The 20859-nt window shown below is 34.8% G+C and overlaps 2 protein-coding genes and 1 long non-coding RNA gene across 5 annotated transcripts in view; 1 reads left to right on the top strand and 2 right to left on the bottom strand.

Moving 5' to 3' along the window:
* The window catches only part of LOC127506443 (uncharacterized), a 70818-nt gene extending 62184 nt beyond the window's left edge, over positions 1 to 8634 (bottom strand). The window contains exon 1 of the mRNA XM_051882931.1: positions 8519 to 8634. Coding sequence (XP_051738891.1) covers positions 8519 to 8591 — 73 coding nt within the window. The 5' untranslated portion in view covers positions 8592 to 8634. The remainder of the gene's footprint in view (positions 1 to 8518) is intronic.
* The window catches only part of LOC127506447 (uncharacterized), a 33062-nt gene that overhangs the window by 4840 nt on the left and 7363 nt on the right, over positions 1 to 20859 (top strand). Inside the window, exons 1-2 of one of the 2 annotated variants that reach the window (XR_007927997.1) lie at positions 3463 to 4279; positions 8292 to 8451. This is a non-coding gene — a long non-coding RNA (uncharacterized LOC127506447). Of the gene's footprint in view, positions 1 to 3462; positions 4280 to 8291; positions 8452 to 20859 lie in introns of those variants that run through there. The other variant, XR_007927998.1, reaches the window with a different exon arrangement.
* On the bottom strand, positions 5007 to 6827 carry LOC127506444 (C-C motif chemokine 20). Of its 2 annotated transcripts, none has more exons than XM_051882934.1 (4): positions 6562 to 6827; positions 5582 to 5708; positions 5427 to 5494; positions 5007 to 5335 (listed from the first exon to the last, which is right to left on the bottom strand). In XM_051882934.1, exons 1-4 carry the CDS (start codon positions 6638 to 6640, stop codon positions 5313 to 5315), a joined length of 297 nt encoding a protein of 98 aa, XP_051738894.1. In that variant the 5' UTR covers positions 6641 to 6827; the 3' UTR covers positions 5007 to 5312. The 2 variants fall into 2 exon arrangements, with proteins under 2 accessions (XP_051738894.1, XP_051738895.1); XM_051882935.1 differs by lacking the exon at positions 6562 to 6827 and adding an exon at positions 6213 to 6479.

The raw sequence follows: 20859 nt of genomic DNA, 5'->3' as shown, positions 1-20859 counted from the left end.
GGTAATCATACATATAAATATTTGGAGCGTGTGTGTATGTTTGTGTGTGTATATATACCTCAATGAAATAAATTTTGAAATATAAAAAAAATAAATAAATGCTCAAACATCCATTTTGTAACAGACGTGCGTGTTTATTTTAGCTATTCCTTCAATGAAACGACACATTATAGCCTGTTAAACTATGAAATAAATATCAGTAAATAATGGTAACCTAAATAATAAGAAAGTTAAATATTATTTAAAAAAAACAAAAAAACATTCGTTTTTTATTTCTACACAAAGATGCGTCATATAGCCTACTGCTCTGCTCTTTGAGAGGGATGTGGGACACGAGCAGGAAAGAGACCATTTCGCTTTAATAATATCTTTGTGTTATCTCCTGATGTTACAAGGAGCTGACACTTGTTGTAAAAGGTCTGAAGAGCGAGTTTTATCTTCGCACATTAAGGCTCTATATTTGATTTAGCGCTGCCAGGGAAAGTGAAAGTAAAAATTACCAAAAGCGCTATACAAATAAACTTGACGCGCCTTATAAAGACTAATAACAAGCACAAGCTGTGTTAAATAGAAACTGACGTGCGGTGTAAGCAAAAAGGTTTCTGTCCTACTGTGTTTTTTCTACTTTACCACAGTAAAGAATGTGAAGAGCCTATAATAGGCCTAAATGCGAACGAAAGAAAGAAACGTTTATAATCCCCTGCGTGAGTGAAGATTTGGGAAAACAAACAGAGATTCCATGTTCAGTGACTAATGGAATATTGTTAAATTCTCTGCTAATCGGGTGACCAGATTGTGATTCGCTTAACAGAATACAAAGCTTAAATTTATGGACTAACCTACCTCTCTCATTTGACATGAACCAAAATGTTTCCATGGCTGCGATGTCACATTTAATTGCTAACCTATTATTTCTTTTGTAAACAAAGCTTTGTGCTTCACTCGTGTCATATTCAAGTAAATACTGGCACAGCCCTATCAGTGGGTACCGAATATACCCGGATTCTCGGTACTACCGGTACTATAGAAATGCTGGTATCGTCACATTTTCAAAATTTCAGTACCGACTTGGTACCGAAGTACTGGTACTTTTGACAACACTAACAGCATTGATAAAGCACAACTCCCTCACACCTTCAGAACTCATACATCCCTATATAAGAGCTTTACTACCACTGAACTTTACTGTGGGAACCAGGCACTTCTCACTGTACTCCTCCTCTAGCAACACCATAACATTTTGGATGCTGTTAGATCCAAAATGATTGATTTGGTCTCATGAGACCAGAGTATTGATTCCCAGAATCTATATTTTGTAAATATGGGCTTTGGAAATGGCTAACTGATTTTATTGTGCTTTGGCTACAGTAGGTAGTTCCAGTGAGAACAACAACCATGCATGTTATTTCTGCAGGCTGCATCTTACTCTGTGAGATAAACAGTCACTCTTTTCATAGCTTTTGGTGGCTCTGAGACACTTGCTTGGTATTTCTCCTGCTCTTTGTCTAGCAAAAAAATCCCTCATCACTAAATGAAAGCTTAAAATGAAGGCCTGATTATTTCAGGGGCCTTGTCACAAGTCCATTGTTTTGAATTTCTGTATTACTTTTGCTATATTTTCACACTTAAAACAATGATTTGGTAATGTACCACTGTCTTCTTTTGTGCTAAGAAATAAGTCTTCTGACAGTTCTCTCCCAAGTGGTTCCATTGTTGTCAGCATTAAGTCTGAGAATGATTCAGTGAGCTATATAACACTTTTAATTGTCAAGAAATTACTTATCTTTAAATGTTTTGGTTCAACATACTTACCTGTTGATCAAACATTGCCTTAAACTTACACCAGAAAATTTCTATTTCGTTTTATTCAGTAACTCATTTTTGCTACACAACATTTTATCACCTTGATAAGAAAATCTTATTTTCCTGAATAATTTTGACATGCTTCTTTGGTAATTGATTAAGCAGACTTGCTGGAACATTGTATCTCTAAAGAACCCTAACATGTCTTCTAAGTAACTGAGTAATTGCTGACTTTCAGAAGTTTCAGAGGGGGTGTACTCATTTATGCTGTGCACTGTATATTTACTCCACAAACTAACTCTATGAACATGGAAAACAATGATAGATGGACCTCTTGAGTTAAGGAGAAAATCCAATGCAACTTTGAGGGGACCAAGCGAAACATGGTTGTATTTCTGTTTGGCTAGAGACATTGGACATCAAACACACAGCAAACGCTTATGTTTTTTCATATACTGTCAACAGCAAGCTTCCTACTGGCAGTGTGAACGCAACCAGGAAAATGGCCAATGTTGCCAACTATTTTCAAAGGAAAGTAGCTAAAGCCTGCCCAAAAAGTCGCTAAATGTCGTTAGATGACGTCATGCGTCAATTAGCATATTCGTGACGTCATCACGTTGGTTGTATTCTGCCAGCCTAATGCGTTTTCTCTCCTAATCCGTGCTCACATACTGTATTTTAATACAATATAATATAATATAGTCGAATGTCAAATAAAGCTGTTCTCATTTCCTATATATATATATTTAATATATTATTTTGATTTTTTTTGTCAGGCAACAGAACGAGTATGATATTGTGAATGACTACATTTTTTATATATGTAAATTATATGAATTCAGAGAGTTCGGAAACTGGATGAACTAAAGCTCTGTGAAGTGAGTAATATAAGCACACGAGAAAAATGGAAATCAAAACGGTAAAACTAAATTCTTTAAATATAAAACAAAGGAGAATCAGATAGTGTTTGGTCCGTGGCAACACTGTGTGTGCTCGTGTGTAGCTCGCTCATTCACATCCGTCAGATGCCGTGCACTCAACGGTGCTGCTGCTCCTCTCAGCCACTCAATGAACAGAGTAGACGCTGAGAGAGGTTTGTCCAAAAAGTCGCTAGATTTGTCGCTAGGCGTTTTTTTTGAAAAATAGTCGCTAAAGGGATCTGAAAAGTCGCTAAATCTAGCGACAAAGTCGCTAAGTTGGCAACAATGAAAATGGCCCTAGGGGAACTATTAGTTCTCAGGGAACCACCCTGGTGGCTAGTTCCTAGAACTACCACTGGGTACTACCCCCATGAAAGCCCCTAGAGTCATGAATAGTCAGCATGTTGATGTCCTTGTAGTCAGCCAACCCACTATAGTGTCCCATCTTCTGGAGAAGCGCCTTTTATAAAACCGAGCCCAGAACTTGACTGATAAATCCTTGTCTGTCCTGATAGATTGCTATGGATAGAATCATTTCCCACCACAATATTTCAGCAGTCATGTACTCTCTGTATTTTCTGTTTAGATATCACAACTAATCAGAACTGGCGATACCTGATTCGTAAATGAATCACGCTTTTGAGTCAGTTAGCGGGTTAGCGACCCAGACAATGGTCCAAATCATTTCACATGTATTCTGGCAACTCCATAGACTGTAAAAAAATATGGATGACGCACCTCCACTCTCTCCCATTGTAGAAAAGTGAAGGCGCCAATGTCCCAATATGCTGCTGACATCTTGTTTTGGGACCAGAGTCTGCAGTAGTGAGCATGAAGTGGAGCCGCGCGCTATCAAGGACCCATCCACACTCCTGCAGAATAGTTAATTACAGTTTACTGCAGACCAACTCATCATGTCGGTGTGAAAATGTGGAAATGTAGAAATTAAAGTTAAAGCTCCAATCTCTTCCTGAAAATCCAGAAAAAAGTCAGTTGGTGCCTCAGTGACTACTTGGCTCAGAGAAGCTGTCAATCACAGCTGTCAATCATGACGTCATACCACCTTTTTATAGCATCAAATAACTAACTAAAACCAAACTTATTTAAAAAACAAAAAAACAAAAACCGAACACTTGAACTTACATCAGCGTAATAAAAATTACATAAAATGACAGAAACCATCAAAAATATTATTTGAAGTGTAATTTAATTGTTTAGTTCGTCTTTCGTCCCATTAAATTACATGGAGAGGGCGGGGTTTATGACCTATACTTGGACCAACCACCTGGGGGCGATTGAGACGCTTTGGCTTCACTTTTCAGGACTTGTGCAGCACGTTTGGACAACTCTTTCAGGCACTGAATCATTTGGAGCGATGTGTTACTCTGTAAATTAGTAACTGAAAAAAGACAACAAAAAAGTTCTCTAGATTAACTGAATATTTAACTAAAATCAACTGAAACAACCTGCAGAAGAATTGCTTTATCGTTTGCCTGCGATGTAGACTGCATTTGTTTTCGTTTCAACACCCGCTCGTGCAGCGTCTTGTGAACGAGGTAAATACAGTTTCTGACCACAAAGAGTACCACACTGACAGTACACGAAAACACTAAAAGTACTATGGTATTACTGTGTGTGTGTGTGTGTGTGTGTGTATGTATGTATGTATGTATGTATGTGTGTATGTGTGTGTGTGTGTGTGTGTGTAAGTAAATGACATTCAGATCCATGATATAGGCCTATTAAAGTAGACTAGCCTGCCATGTCACATGCAACTGCTAGAAAAGGCTTGTCATTTTTATTTATTTATTTATTTAGAGAAATTGTGTCATGTTAAATTATATTATAGATACTTGTAGCCTATAGTTACCTTAATATAACTTCCCAATATTACCCCTTTTGTTTTTTAACATCTTGTTTGGGGATGTGTGTACATACAGTGGTTTCTTGCTTCATGTTTTTTCTTTGTCTGTTTATGAATCCCATAACATGTTTCATTTGCTTAGTTGCTAGCCAAGTAAAAACGGGTTGACACTTTATTTGGCTGATAAATTTCATGACTTACTCCACTAGATGGCGCACATTCTATTACTGTACCACAATATATTCTCTTGTAATTGGAAAAAAATATATGCTGATTCCACCCCCTTCCATTCAGTTACAGTCAATGGGAATTGAATCTTTCAACCTCAAAAAGGACTCGAAAGCAAAAGTATCATTATAGTAGCTTATCCCACAGAAGAGATAAAAGTAATACTGATTCGTAATGACGGGTGATTCATATTTGGGTGAACTATTTCTTTAATGATTCAGCTTAAATATGATTAAATACAGTCCAAATTGTTACAGAAAAAAGGCTGAATGTTTGTATGAAGGTAAGCACAGTTTAATTTTATTTATTTTTTTCAAAATTGCATTTAATTTTAAAGCATATAAAACAAAGCAATTAAGTGAAACATCTTTTAATGTTCACATAAACTAGAAGGGTATCTAATGGTACTTGTTTTGGTTAAATAAACATAATATATATTCTCTTTTAATAGATTGATATATAGATAGATTTGCAGCATCTTCAAGGCCTCCATTGGCTCAGTCCTCAATTTTCTTCAGACCTAGGGGAAAGATGATCATGTTATGAGTTTTTTTTTTTTTATCAATACATAATCATCATATTAAGATCTCATATTAATATTAGGGTTGTACCTTCCAGTCTCTGTCGAATCCAGCGCGCTTTTGGATCAGAGCAGTACTTGTCCTTCTCTGTGTAGAATCTGCAGGACAGATATACAGTACCAATGAAATGAACAATATCAGGCATAGTAACGTCTGTGAAATTCGACTGTGTAGAGAAAGCTTACATTATAGCATCCACACATGGACTCAGAGCATTCTGATGCTTGTATCCAATCAGTTTAATTTCAGGAGGAATTCTTCCCTTCGACACCACCTTACAGCATGTCACTCCAACTCTAGTGGGTCGACGAACTGAAAGAGAGACAGAGATTGAAATCTCCAACGTACTTGTACAGTGCGTACTGTATACAGTATGTGTGAAAACAAGATCTTGATCTTGATAAGAGCTCCATCATAGAAAACAAAACTATCACCATCATTAAAGAGAGAGTTCACCCAAAAATGAAAATTATGTAATTCTTTATTCTCTCTGATGTTGTTCCAAACCTGTATGAATTTTTTTTTCTTCTGCTGAACAAAAAATAAGATATTTTGAAAAACATTAATAACCAAATAGTTTCGTTTCCCATTGACAGCAGAAAGTCAACAACACGAGGATGAGTAAATGATGACAAAATTTTCATTTTTGTTTAGACTCTGCCTTTGGATTATGAAAGCATGTTGGTGTGAATTAAATGAATCATAAATGCAAAATCTGAGTATTACTATTAAAAAAAAGTTCATTAAAATCAGCAGATCCATAGCAATCAGTACAAAAGACCAAATCCAATGATAACAAAAAATCCCAAAACTTACAGTCGTTGACTTGCTGCTCAGTAACACACACAAGAACCATCATCATCAGAGCTAATTTCCAGCAGAGGTGCATGATGTTTGCGTAAAATATTCAGAAAACCAAAAGAAGATGTCTGCAGGCTAGATTCTGTTTAGAAGGTGCTATCTAGACTCAAGTCCTTTATATGGTATTTTACAAGACAGGATATTGACTTCCTTTGCATCTCTAACCAGTAAGAGTGGCCTGCAAACCCCATGTGACGAACCAGTCGAATTCATGATCACAGCAGTGTGAGATCTGCAGATTTAAGGGATCTTCCTAAGATTTCTCATAATCAGCATAATGTGTGCTGCATGTTTAGTTACTTACAGTTGCCCAGTGCACCAGTGAAGCATCCAATGAGGATGATCAGAACAGTGATGGTGATTAATCTAGAAGTCCAGGCCATAGCTCTTGGTGTCCAGATCAAAGGGGTGTTGGTTATGTGGGTGCGTTATTATGAGGAGGTCTTTTAAGAGATGTACAGTAGCAGGCAGATGAAATAATGCGTCACAAACTTACCACCACCCTTTTGAAACCATTGCATCAAGTGATCATTTACCCTCAGAAACATTCACACCTCTCACCCACACTACAGTCAGTTTTACCCGTCAGCATAACTTATGAGAAACCAATATCCCCCCTTAGGAAAAAAAATGCAATGACAGAACACAAATACATGCAGCTCCTTCAATAGGTTTAGTTTAGGAGTTATTTTTCTGCAGGTGAAAACACAACTTGAAGCTGATGTGTTGAGTTTCTTTTATTCATAAAAAAACCTGAAGCTAAAAGAATGTTCCACTATTATCACATATTTTCAATATTATGTTGATTATAATGACTATGTTGGACAGACATTGATGTTGTGATATTCAAAAGATGTGCATTTTAAAATGAATAGATCATAAGGTAATAATTATTTATTTCTTATCTGGCAATTATTCAGTGGTGCGATTGATGTCCATGAGTGTGTTATGTCGTTGTTTTCAGTTCTAATATTCCAACCGTCAGCCAGCCTAAGTTTTTGACAGATGTGGTAATGAGTGTGAGGGGTGAACTTTGTTTGATTTTGGGGTAAATGGAAAAAAAAAAAATGAACCAACTGCAAAGGAAAGAATAAAGATGCTACAGAGAAAAGATGTCTTCATTCCTGACAGAGGACCTCTTGCACACATTCAGAAACATCAACCACATGCAAAACCAAAATTTGCTGATCATTGTTTATTTGTAGTTTCAGATTGCTCTCGTTCATTTGCATATTCAACTGACAAAAATTTCCATTTTTTTTTTTCATACAAATCAGTTTCACTCCGACTTGCGTCACCCTTCTTCACACAGGAGTTAATGACATAAGTCGATTTCCAGTACACTGAGTGAAATATATTTCAATGTGAAATATAATATATGCATATATTTATTACACACATTTGTTCTAAAACGGTTTCATTATTATTCAGTTTCTGAATAAACTGAATAAATTAGGAACTGTCACATTGCATAACATCATATGTATTTGACAAAATATAAATATACACAAATTACTAACTGTCACTTTAAAAATTTTCGAAGTACAACAGCGAAATCTCTTAAACTATTTTTAAAACATATTTTTTAAAACTACTTAAGAGATGTGTTCTCATTATGAGTTTATTTTCAGATGTTCATGATTCACGAGTCCTCAGTTGATTAGGTAGATCCTCCCACACGAGTGTGCTCACTGATAGATGATGCTGGTTATGGTGTGGAAGTCTGGCGTTTGTTTCTTTGAGCTCTGCTGTAAAACAAAACAAATCAAACAAACAAAAAAACAATGTGAATACAAGAATGCTATATTAAATACGCAACACTTTATAAGCTTATGTTGTTACAGATTCTGGTGTGTTTCACCACACTTGTTGGGTTTAACTTACATAAACTGATTAACTTTCTCCTTCACCAATGGTTATGTCCAATCAATGCAGAACTCTCCTCTATTAGTCTTCAAGCTGTCAAAGAGAATGAAAACACAGAAATATAACATCAGATGCAGTTGATCTCTAATCGTGACGTGTTTTCTTTAGAGTGGAACTGTGATTCTTACATGACGGCCTTCACACATGGAAGACTTTCATTTTTGCTGCCTGAAACCGATGATAGGATCAGTCAACTCTACTGTGGAGACGGCAATACAACACAGGCTCCTCACCTTCTGATCAGCCTGTGCTGAGACTGAAGAACAAGGTAAACCTCAATATTCTGCATCGTTCCATCAGACAGAATAATACACAAACAGTTTTAAGCACTTTACCTGTTATAGTCCAGATCACAGATGCAATGAACACAAAAGCCAAACTCCTCATGAAGATCCTTTGTGTCTCCATTGTCTCAGTCGATCTTCAACTCTCACTTCTTGTGTCTGAGAGAATATATTCAAGACTCTTAGTAGTTCACTTTATATAGTCAATAAAGAGGAACTTAAACTGCTTGTATTACATCCTCTCCATTTATTTTTATAGATGATGTTATCGTTGTTCTGTTTCATCAACATATCTGGTTTTCTTTGTAGTTTTGATTGGGAATGAAGTCATTTGTCATAGTAAGTGTAAATGCCATGTGCTAAATCAACATATGTAAATGTAGATGGGGACCTCTGTCTGATGAACTTCTTGGATGATATTTAATTTCTAACCTTGCTATCAGTCATTTAACTGACATAAATTCAATGTATGCTGAAAAAAGCTAGTTATTTTTTAAAATTCTAATAGTACAAAGTGTATCAAAAAAAGTGTTTTTACTTTATTCAGTGATTCAAATATATTTTATCTTGTAATGTTGACCAGTTGTAAGAAAAAAAGGAAGGAAGAGCTGACACCCTACTGTTTCTTCACCCAAGAGGATTGTTGGGTAGTTTTGCTAGTCAGTGAGATGGCATGGGTCAAGTTTTTCCATTTCACAATATTCTCATACTCAGATTCTCCATAACTCAAATTCTTCTGAAATGCAAGGCACTGTCATCCTTTACAGTATAATGAATGAATAAATATCAGCTTAGTTTGCAAAAATATTGCACTGTGGGGTATTGAACTTGCATGCATATGCCTTGGGAGACATCCACTACTGAAAGGCCATTTCAAAAATAAATATATAAAAACTAAATGAATATATTAAATTATATAATAAAATGAACTGATATACACAGAACAAAAAGTGGTTAGAGTGATAGTTCACCCCACAATGAAAATGCTGTCATTATTTAATCACCTACAGTACATGTAATTCCAAACCTGTATGACTTTATCATCGCAAAAATGTCTCAGCATTTTTATTTTATTTTATTTTATTTTATTTTATACAATGAAAGTCAATGACCAGTATTGTTTTGGACCACACTGGCTTTCATTTTATGGGCAAAAATAATTTCTGAAATATTTTTCTGAAGTTCTTGATAGGTTCACAGACGTATTACCCCAGTTTAGGATGGTGTAGTTTAGGATTTAGTCCAGTCTTCACAAATTACACCATTTATTGAATTAGAACAGAAGTTTATGTTTTTTTATATGTTTTTTAAAGTTATATTTCTTTAAGTTAATTACTAATTCTTAATTTCTCACTAATTAAGTTATACATTTAATGTCATGGAACTGATTGCTTACATGTCAGACTTGTCTGAGATCAATTCTCCCAGCTTAAGACTAAGTGTTTCCTAAATAAATGCGAATTCTTAGACATGTTAGACTGTCATTAGTCTAGAGGAAGATGATGCACAGTTCCCATCATTAGAGTGTTGTAAAGAAATGAAACGCATGACGCTGCTGTTTCATCTGACAGTCGGGTGTGACCTCTGGGTTAAATCTGTCATACTTCACACGTTATACCACAAAGACCCTCTCCCTAGATGGTCTGATGGTTTCAAATCATTTCGTAAGAGTGTCGCTCGTCTCTTCTCATTGCTGTAGGCCTCTGGCCTTTAATCAAAGGTAAAAATAGCAGAAATCTATAAATGAAGTTACATTAGTTATATTGTATTAAATTTGATTGAGAAAAATATGATTCCACATTATTTTTTTATTAAAGTTTTTTATTAAAGTTTACATTCATATTGCATCCAATAAAATATGTAAATATGTTTGTAATAATTTAGAGGGAAAAAAAGAGAAATAATATAAAATAGCCATATTAGGAAAATAAATATCTGTTGCTTTGTTAAATTAAAAGCAAATAAAATAAATAAAACATTGAACAAACAAAAACAGTACTTCAAGCCATTCTGTAATATATATAATTCTAAAAAGAAAATAAAGGTGTGTAAGTTAAGCATTATAAATAAAACAAGGACTTTGGTATAAAAAGATAAAGGAATAACCAGACTCAGACTGCACAGCAGCTAAGTGTGAAAGCAAACCACAGATTTCCTTTGTGAAATATGTTCAACATATTTTCCCCAGCATAGCAGATTCATGTGTGTTCATGGTTTAGAGCAGGACTTTGTAATACAGTGTAGCTTGACTGACTGACACGAATGGAAAAGTCTTGCTGGTGTGGCTGATGAAGACCAAGTTCTGGGTGAAGTTTGCAGATGTAGTCCCCATATGTGTTGTTTAAGATTGTGTCCAGTCTTCACATGTTACACCATTCTATTAAATTAGAATAGAAGAAAAACAGGTTAGGAAGTGGCCATTTACTTGATACATATGCCAGTATACAGTACATTGTGTTGGTCACAGATTTTTAAAAAATAAAAAATGTAATCTGTAAATTCTAACCTTTTTTAGACGTTCCTGCCTTTTACTGAGCCATGGAGCCTTAGGATCGATGCAGTGCAACCGATTGATTATATCAATGAACCTGTAAAGGTGAAAGAGAGAAATAAAATTAGACTGCTTATATTGACACAATATAATGCTCTTTGACAAAGAGAGTTCAGAAGCAGGTATTTCCTTTGAATGTTGCAAAGCTGACTTACACTACAGTGCCAACACATTTGCCTTTTGGTGGAATGATGTAACAACTTTTGATTTTCATCTTTGGTTCATGTAACGTGAGCGCTGTGCAGCATATTGGCTTTTTAGGGTCATGAGAGGTCACTGCAAAACAGACAGAAAAACATCCATAAATAATAGTTTTTCCCATTTTGTTTGTTTTCAAAAGCTCTTGATTCTTTATGGTGTTAACACTGTTAAAAGTCTAACACATGGATAAAAAAAATCCCATCTTTTTTCCTTTTAAAATATGTAAAAATCCTTAAGACAAGATAATTTTATTTGAGAAGCAAAACTGTACAAGATATTAAGACTTGTTTTTATAGAACATATCTAATGTAGATTTTTCTTAACCCATTGGCAAATTATTTTTTCTTGTTTTAAGCATAAATTTAAAAGAATTTAGTGAGATTTATGCTTAAAAACATAAACATTTTACCAATCTGATAAGACAAAAAACCTTTTTTTTTTTTTTTTAATTAAACCATTTTCCCCTAAATATTGTGTGCAAATGTCAATTTGCTTGCAGAATGTAGCACAATAGGAGAAGGATACTCACCTCCTGATGTAAACGCACACAGGAGCATGACCAAACAAATCAAAATGATCATTTGATGAAATGCCGAGTACAGGTGCATGATTTCTGAGGGATCCTGTGTGCTGTGAAATTCCACAAATGGTCTACTGCTCTTGGGCTGCTGTTGCTTTTTATGTCCTCAGAAAAAGAGGAAGTATTGTCTTTGTTCATCCTCCTTATGAATAAAGCGAATGGAATAACTTACGCCATGGTTAATCATTCTGTAACATGACGTGCGCAAAAATATATTTTTTTTCTTAAGATTAACATTTACAATTATCTAAGTTATTGCTTCACAGCAAGATTAGCTAAATGTTCTAATTATTTGAAATGACAAATCAAGGATGACAGGAATGATTTGAGAGTATCATCATGTGTAGGGTTTCTCTGAAATTTGTCATTGGACAAGCCTCAAATTAGGACATGTGAAAGGGGTGTAAGATGCAGGACTGTATACGAAGTCACCGTAGTCTGGTGATGCTGTGTCACTGTTCCTTAATTTTGCAAGAATGAGCTAATCAGAGGAAACATTGAGAATTAAGTAACTGTATCAAAACAGATGTGGACAAGTGTATTATATTATTTCATTATTCAATTAAAAACAAATATTAAACACTATATATGCAACTAGGACATCAGTATTACAAAAGTAAAGGAAAGTGAAACTAATTAACAATTTGACTGTTTGTGAAGTGTCTGCGGAAATCAGACCACAGCATGTAACCTTTGTGCAAAATGTTCAAATGGAAGAAGTGGCGTATGCAAAAATGTTGCAGGCATTAGGCATGTAATACATCTGTAATACATGATCAAACCATTATTTTGGCCAACAGAAATCTTGATTTATAATGAATAAATATTGTTGAGTTTTTGGACTTTTAATTTGTTCACCCTGAACATCTGTCTGTTATAAAAAAGCACTCTTTCTATGGTAGTTTACTGCTTTGCGCCGGATCACATAACACTCCACTATGTTGCTTTTGAATAGTTTTTCAATGTTTTCAAGTTTTCAGTGTTTTTCAATGTAATCATGTGCTAGACAGATATATTCAACCCCTTTAGTTGAAATCACTTTCCAGGGCGTGGGGGTCCTAAATCTCGAACCTCAGTGGAATCACCCATTTAAAAAAAAAAAAAAAAAAAAAAAATTCTGAACAGAGGAAAGTCTGCTGGCAAAAAGAGAATGTGACAGAGCTTGTAATAAAACAAGAATCAACATTGGCTTGGCTTTTCAGAGATGTCGAGAACTGAGGGATTTGAAATAAAAAGCGACAGATAAATCCATAAATTGCATATAAATTTCATATGTAGCTCTCTAACAGAGTTCATTATAAAGCATTATCTGTTGTGAAGGATCATTTCATTATGGTTGTAGCGCTGTGCTGGAATATATCAATCTATTAATGGGTATAGCTACAGAAACGTTTTCAGCTAGTCAGATTGAGATCCTTTTCATCTAAACTGGTTATATCTCTTAAAGGGATAGTTCAGCCAGTTAAAACTTCTGTCATCATTTACTCATCCTCATGTCATTCCAAACCTGTAAGACCTTTGTTCATCTTCTGAACACAAATGAAGGTATTTTAATGAAATCTGAAAGATTTCTGTTCCTCCATTGACAGTCCACTACCACTTTGACGCTTCAAAAAGTTCATAAAGAGATCGTAAAACTAATCCATATGAATTGAGCATTTTAGTCCAAATTTTCTGAAGAGACATGATCGCTTTATATGCTGAACAGATTTAATTTAGGCTTTTATTCACATAAACATTCATCAACATACACCTATGTTATGGTAAAAGGAAGCTCAAGTTCTCACATTCTCATGTGTTATGCAGCACATTTGAGCTTCTGCAAGAACCACTGAGGTTTGTTCTTGTGTGACAAGCATGTACGATTGAGCTTCTGTTTATGTTACCTGATCAATGTTTCTTTGATCGTGTCTCTTCAGAAAATTTGGACTAAAGCTCTCGATTCATGTGGATTAATTTTTACAATCTCTTTATGAACATTTTGAAACAACAAAGTGGTAGTTGCATGGACTGTCATTGGGGGGACATAAATGTCTCAGATTTAATTTAAAATATCTTCATTTGTGTTCATTAATGAACTAAAAGATGAACTAAAGTCTTACGGTTTTGGAACAACATGAAGTAATGAATAACATGAGCAATTGATGACAATTTTTTTTATTTTTTGGTGAACGCTTTAAGCCTAGTAGTGCATGTTTTATGAGCAGTAGGGTAGTCTCTGTCTTAGTTATGAGAAAGAGCCATATTCATCGAAGCACAACCAAAACAATGTTCTTCCACAAAATGCATGCAGTTCTGTTTTTTAACCTCTAGAGGGTCAAAAGCTACATAGTGGACCTTTAAAAAGAGTTTCACCAGCTACTTTGCTTAAAAGATAAGTTCACTTTTAAATAAACTTTTGCTGATAATTTACTCACCCCCGTCATCCAAGATGTCCATGTCTTTCTTCAGTCGAAAAAAAATTAAGGTTTTTGATGAAAACATTCCAGGATTTTTCTCCATATAATGGACACCAAACGGTTCAAGGTCAAAATGACAGTTTCAGTGCAGCTTCAAAGGGCTTTAAACGACACCAGACAATGAATAAGGGTCTTATCTAGCAAGACGATTGGTCATTTTCAAAAAAAAATACAACTGTATATGCTTTATATAAACAAACGTTCGCCTTCTAAGTGCCTCCGCCAAAACCGCATTTCTGTATTCTCCAAAAAGCTTACGCTGTATGTCCTACGCCTTCCCTATTCAACTTACGGAACGAACGCAGCGCCAGTTACATTTTTTACGTAAGTTGAATAGGGAAGGCGTAGGACATACAGCGTAAGCTTTTTGGAGAATACAGAAATGCGGTTTTGGTGGAGGCACTTAGAAGGCGAACGTTTGTTTATATAAAGCAAATACAGTTGTATTTTTTTTTCGAAAAAGATCGATCGTTTCGCTAGATAAGACCCTTATTCATTGCCTGGTGTCGTTTAAAGCCCTTTGAAGCTGCACTGAAACTGTCATTTGGACTTTGAACCGTTTGGTGTCCATTGAAGTCCATTATATGGAGAAAAATCCTGGAATGTTTTCATCAAAAACCTTAATTTTTTTTCGACTGAAGAAAGAAAGACATGGACATCTTGGATGACATGGGGGTGAGTAAATTATCAGCAAAAGTTTATTTAAAAGTGAACTAATCCTTTAATAACTGTACACATTTTACAATGTGACCATAATTAGATAATTAAAAAAAAAAATGTAAATCATGATATAAAATGAACATTAAAGAATATTAAAAGGTGTTGGTGTAGTACATCTCTTAAAACCAAGGTTCCAAATGGGGGTTTCATACCATAGAAGAACCATTGTTGGTTCCCCAAAGATCCATTCAGTGAACAGTTCTTAAAATAACCTTGTTTCTCTAAGTGTAAACATTTTAAAAATCTAAAGAAACTTTTTAAACCATAAAGAACCTTGAATGCAAAGCTTCCATTGATGTTAAAGGTTCCTAATGGAGTGTGATACACTGTCATTCACAACATATTTTTATGTATTTGAAAATTAATTTCAAATTGTGGAATAGACTTCTTGTGGAATGACTCTAAACCTTATAGTTACTGAGAAAAAGCCTTCGTGACAACTTACTCATGTGACAACTAGCCCCGGTCTTCACCATTGCCTTATTTGGTTAAGTTGACCATAAGGTCCGGTCTGTCACTACTCACACCCTCCTTCTCTTTTACATATACGGAACAAGGGAATATACCACCTACAGAATTAGCAATAAGTGCAATATATTCCAGCCAAGAGGAGTTATTTTTATTTGTGGTGGACAGTTATAGTCTAAGTGAGTTTGAGACTTTAGTCACAGTCAGGACAGGAAATCCCCATAGTCACATGACAGCAGTGTCATAGGTTTTAAAAGCCTGTCTTGAGACCTTTCCTCTACATCATTTTGGTAACATCACAGCTTCAACCAGTTTAGAAACGTGAGTGGCTATTTTTTCCCCTCATTGACTTTGTGTGGCTTACAGATCAGCCACAATGCCAACATGCAATATCTTTTTTTTTTTTTTTTTTTTTTGTGCTGCATGCTTTACCAACACAGAGTAGATTGGGGAACTTGATTAATGGTCATGGAATGTAATTTTTGCTCAGTCAGAAGACTCCATTCTCAAACAAACCACTGAAAAACACAAAAACCAAATGAGTTATTTTTATAAAGTTGTACTTACAAAGAATTTGCTGGGTTGTGCCAAAGGACACAGTAAACATGCCATATCAACTAAAGACACGTATATCAGTACACACACTTTACATGTATGATAGATGGCATACAATATATACACAATGTACATACAATACAGTATACAATACAATATAATAGACCAATGTGATTTTGAACTATGATCAGATTTATAAAAAGGAGTGTGAAAATTATTATCAAATCAATCAGAATTAGGCATGGAATGCATGATACATTGGCACCATATTGGTTATTGTTTGATATTAAAGATTTTGTTTAGTTATATTGGTCAATTTATCATTTAGATTAAAATTACTAAGAGAATATAGTGTAAAAATATGAGATGGGAGAAAACAATATCAATGTTTTTAGAATCACTCTCAACTTTTGCGTTTCTCTTAGAATCTTTGTGCTCGCTCGTAAAAGCATTGAAATATACTGTAGTTTTTCCTCTCATCTTTTATTTTTTTCCATCACAAAGAGTTTTTGGAACTTATAAAAAAAAGAGTAATCTAGCAAATCTCCAAGTGAATATCCATTTTTCATACTGTTATAATGCTTATAAATTAATTTGTAGCATTTACAATGATTGATATTAGTTTTTAAGTGCTTTATTTTTAATTTATTTAGAATAAAATTAAAAAACATTTCCATTTTTCTCAGTCCCAGTGCTGCCATTGTTATTGTGTTTTACATTCCGACACAAGGATGAATTTAGCTTTGATTTAACACATTAATAGTATGATTACTTTTAGTGCTTTCTTATATAAAGTTTATTAATGATTAATGCCAGAATACACAATATTTTTGTCTGTTACGATAGTCGCCTGTGTCAGGTTATGTAGTTTTGACTCTTTAATTCTTGTTGTGTCATGGACATGAAACATGTCTTCCTGACCAATCATCTCATGCAGCCTTTAACAGGTGGAATTAGTGATTGACTTCTGGAAACAAGAGCGTAAACAAGCAATGGCTTCTGAAATGGCGCATTTTGTACTGGCGCTCTTGTTGTCAGAAAAGCCCAAAAAAGAAAGAAACCCGGCAGTGGCCACGTTCCTGGATTGCAAAAAAAGTTATTGTTGCCATAGCTCCATTGACCTTTCTTCCAATACATAATTCCTCCTAGCAGCACCAATACCATCGTCTCTCTTTCATTTTGCCATGTTTGAAAGTGCTCTTGTTGGTCAACATCACAGATGTGATGGAACCCATCGTGGAGGACCAAAAAAACCCAAAACATGCTAGTCTTTCTGTCAGGTCTTTGTGAAGCGTCGCAGATGCTGCGTCTGTTGTCATCCTCTATGACACACTATATGAGAGGAAACGATCGATTCTTGTGAATCCCGATGCCCATTGTCGTTTACGAATCATCATGACACATTCGGATTGTGCCAAAATCAAGCTGAAATTGCACAGTCTGAGCCTTGCATAAGACAAATTTTAGACTAGGGGCTTTACAAAAATGGGCTGGTCCGGTGTGTCTGATTGTTTTGGTTTCATTATTTCTTAAGCATTTCTTGGAAGGCAAGAGCTGGAAAATGCAAAAAGAACGGTGTGAGGGGTCGTTTATGATCTCCTGGATCTCACCTCATACTGAAGGGGGAGACAAACTGTTATCTTGAAATATTCTGCTTCCTTTACTCTAACATCTAGGTCTGATACTGATAAACATGGATAAACTCACAAATATGAAACAAATACTGAGTGACCCTTAGGTTGATTTGCGTTGCAGCATTTCTAAAGAAAGCTCAACTGTTGTGTAGGTGATGCATGCAAAGACAGCAAAGCGAGACAAGAAGCCACAGCTCAGGAAGTTGCTCAAATAGAAATCATCACACATCGCTGACAATTGAGTCAATGAGACCGATATTAATAACACACTGCACATACGGTATGTGCACCATCATAGTGGCCCACACAACATTTAAGCTCATATATTTTTAAGTGCTGTGCGTAGTGGAAACAACATCTACAACTATGAGTCAGTAAATGTATACTGTTTAAAATCAAACTTATATTAAACTACAACCAGAGAGTTTTACAAAATAATACTGATTGTGTAATATTATTATGGCATATTATTAATAGTAAAACATTGTAAACTTATTATATACTACGTGTTTTGTGGTTTCATCAAGAGAATGTCTGTAGGTCCCTGTGTTTTCTTTCTAAATAACTTAACATCTCTCGCTTGCTTTTCTGCGTGCTATACCAACTCAGTGAAAAATGTTTGTCGATTAGCGGTTAGCACTTAGAAAAACCACAGATGAGCGACCTGATAACAGGAAATAGGAAATATTCAGACATAGAGTCTTGAAAATGGTTATGGTTAATGGTTACTGTGTCATATATGTATTAAGGTGTGTGTGTGTGTGTGTGTGTGTGTGTGTGTGTGTGTATATATATATATATATATATATATGTATATGTTTTTTTTTTTTTTTTTATATATTCTTAATGTTAGTTTATACAGTTTATATTGACATGGTTCTACTGAACTAAACAAATTTCTATTTGTGGAACATAAAAACATTTATCCTAGACTTTGACATACAAAACCACTGATTGAGAAAACATGCGTAGGTGTAACTGGACATTTGACTCAAAATTTTATAGTTACTGAGATATCGCCCTTGTGACAACTGTGTGAGAACAAGCACCAGACCAGTGACTACAGTGAATGTGCTTCATGACTTCATTATGTTTTGTGGGGGATATATTGAGTTCATCTGAGTCATTGTTCAAATATTTACTGTGGTAACCATAGTTTCCACTGAAATGGCTAATAACTACTACTGTAATTAGAACTATGAGTAATTATTATGGAATTGCTTTCAAATGTCTAAGAATCTTTCTGTCATTTTCCTTACATTTTTTTTTTTATGAAACTGATGAGTAATACGGTGAATGTGATTTCACCAAGTACAGCATGTTCTTGGATCAATGTCTTTGTTGATCCTGGAACAACATTCTAATCAACTAATAGATTTGAGGGACAAGTTTACAGTTTATGTCAAGTTTAGGCTTAAAATCAGGGTTAGGTGCTTATATGGTAAATTCCTGTAAGGGTGGTACCCAGAATTATATGAAACACAGCTACATTTACATATATCTTTCTTTAAATTGACCCAGCATGCTGTGATTTTTGAAATATATTATCAATAAAAACATTTATTTATTCAATATTTTATGAATTCTTCACAAAACTTGTTTCTTGTTTCCCTCATCAGTGTAATTTTTTTGGTAATAAGATGGGGAAACAATTCTATCTCTACCCTAAGAATGCATAAAGGTGGACCCCTATGCATTTCCTATGGAATTTTGACACAGTATTTTTGGATATATATTTGTCAATAATAATATTTATTTTCTTGAAACTTGATGGATTACTTAAAAATCTGTTGTGACGTTTTTGCTCGGAGCCAGGAATTTGCCTCAGACAGCAACCCTGTGTCTGAATATGCATCACCCTATAGTGAAAAGCAGTATGTGAAATGAGTTTGCATTCACACTATTCATAAATTAGTTGGCAAAAAAGTACCTGGATGACCTACTACTTCTACTACTTTACTAACCATGGGAGAGGAGTCAAACCAACTCACTGTATAGCTCACATGACAATGCCAACACGGTGGAAGATATAGTACATTCAGATTGCATTGATACTATACATGCATACTTGATAATACTTTGTTTATATACATGCATACTTTTTTAACAGTCATGAAGTTCTCAAATGTAGAACCTACTCAGACAGTGTGTGATTTCAGAGGCAGTAGAGAAAGGCTACAGGAAAACAAAAAAAGAGGTGCAAATGCTGCCCAAAATTTATGTTTAGAAAGATGCAAATCTTATGAGTTCTGTTTTGTGAAAAATGTGGGGAGTAAAGGTTTAGACTTTAGACTTAAAAGGTTTTGGCTTTTATTCACATATAAACATTCATCAACGCACACATCAGTTATGATAAACGGAAGCTCAAGCATGTTTGCTTGACGTTCGAGAACCAATGCGGTTCATTCTCGTGTGTTATGCAGCACGTCTCCGTTAGAGGTTTGTTCTCGTGCATCAAGCATGTTCGATTGAGCTTCTATTTATGTTCGCTGATCAATGTTTATATTTTAATAAAAGACTAAATTTAATCCGTTCAGCATATAAAGTGATCGAGTCTCTTCAGAAAGTTTAGACTAAACCACACAATTCATATGGATTAGTTTTACGATCTCTCACTGTACTTTTTAAAGCATCAAAATGGTAGTTGCGTAGCTGTCAATGGAGAGTACAGGACTGGTTTAGACAGATTATTAAAATATCTTCATTTGTGTTCTGAAGATGAACGAAAGTCTTAGGGGTTTGGAACAACATAAGGGTGAGTAAATCATGACAGAATTTTAATTTTTGGGTGAACTAACCCTTTAAAATAACTGGAGTAATATTATGTGCAGATGCTGTTGTTAACATTTACTCTCCATCAAGATTGTAATTTAATTGAGAACTTACACTGTAAAAAATTATTTTTATGATTTGTTATCACAACATTTTTTTTTCTTCTGTCAAATCAACTTAATATTAATGTGGTTCAGATAAAATAATATTTTGAGTTTGTTTATTGAACAAATCGCCTTCATTGTATTAACCAACCATTATTTTTTACAGTGTAGAAGTGTGATTATTTCATTTTCATTTTGTACATTATTTCACACCTAACTTATAATCTGTGTAATTAGATAAACATTGACATTAGCCCCCTCTAGTGATGTACTTAGCTTCTTTCTTTCTTTCTTTCATTCATTCATTCTTTTTTCTTTTTTGGGTATATGCCGCCATCTACAGTAGTC

This window comes from Ctenopharyngodon idella, chromosome 23 (genome assembly GCF_019924925.1).
Source record: "Ctenopharyngodon idella isolate HZGC_01 chromosome 23, HZGC01, whole genome shotgun sequence".
NCBI lineage: Eukaryota > Metazoa > Chordata > Actinopteri > Cypriniformes > Xenocyprididae > Ctenopharyngodon > Ctenopharyngodon idella.
This window is presented reverse-complemented; position numbering and strand designations above follow the sequence as displayed.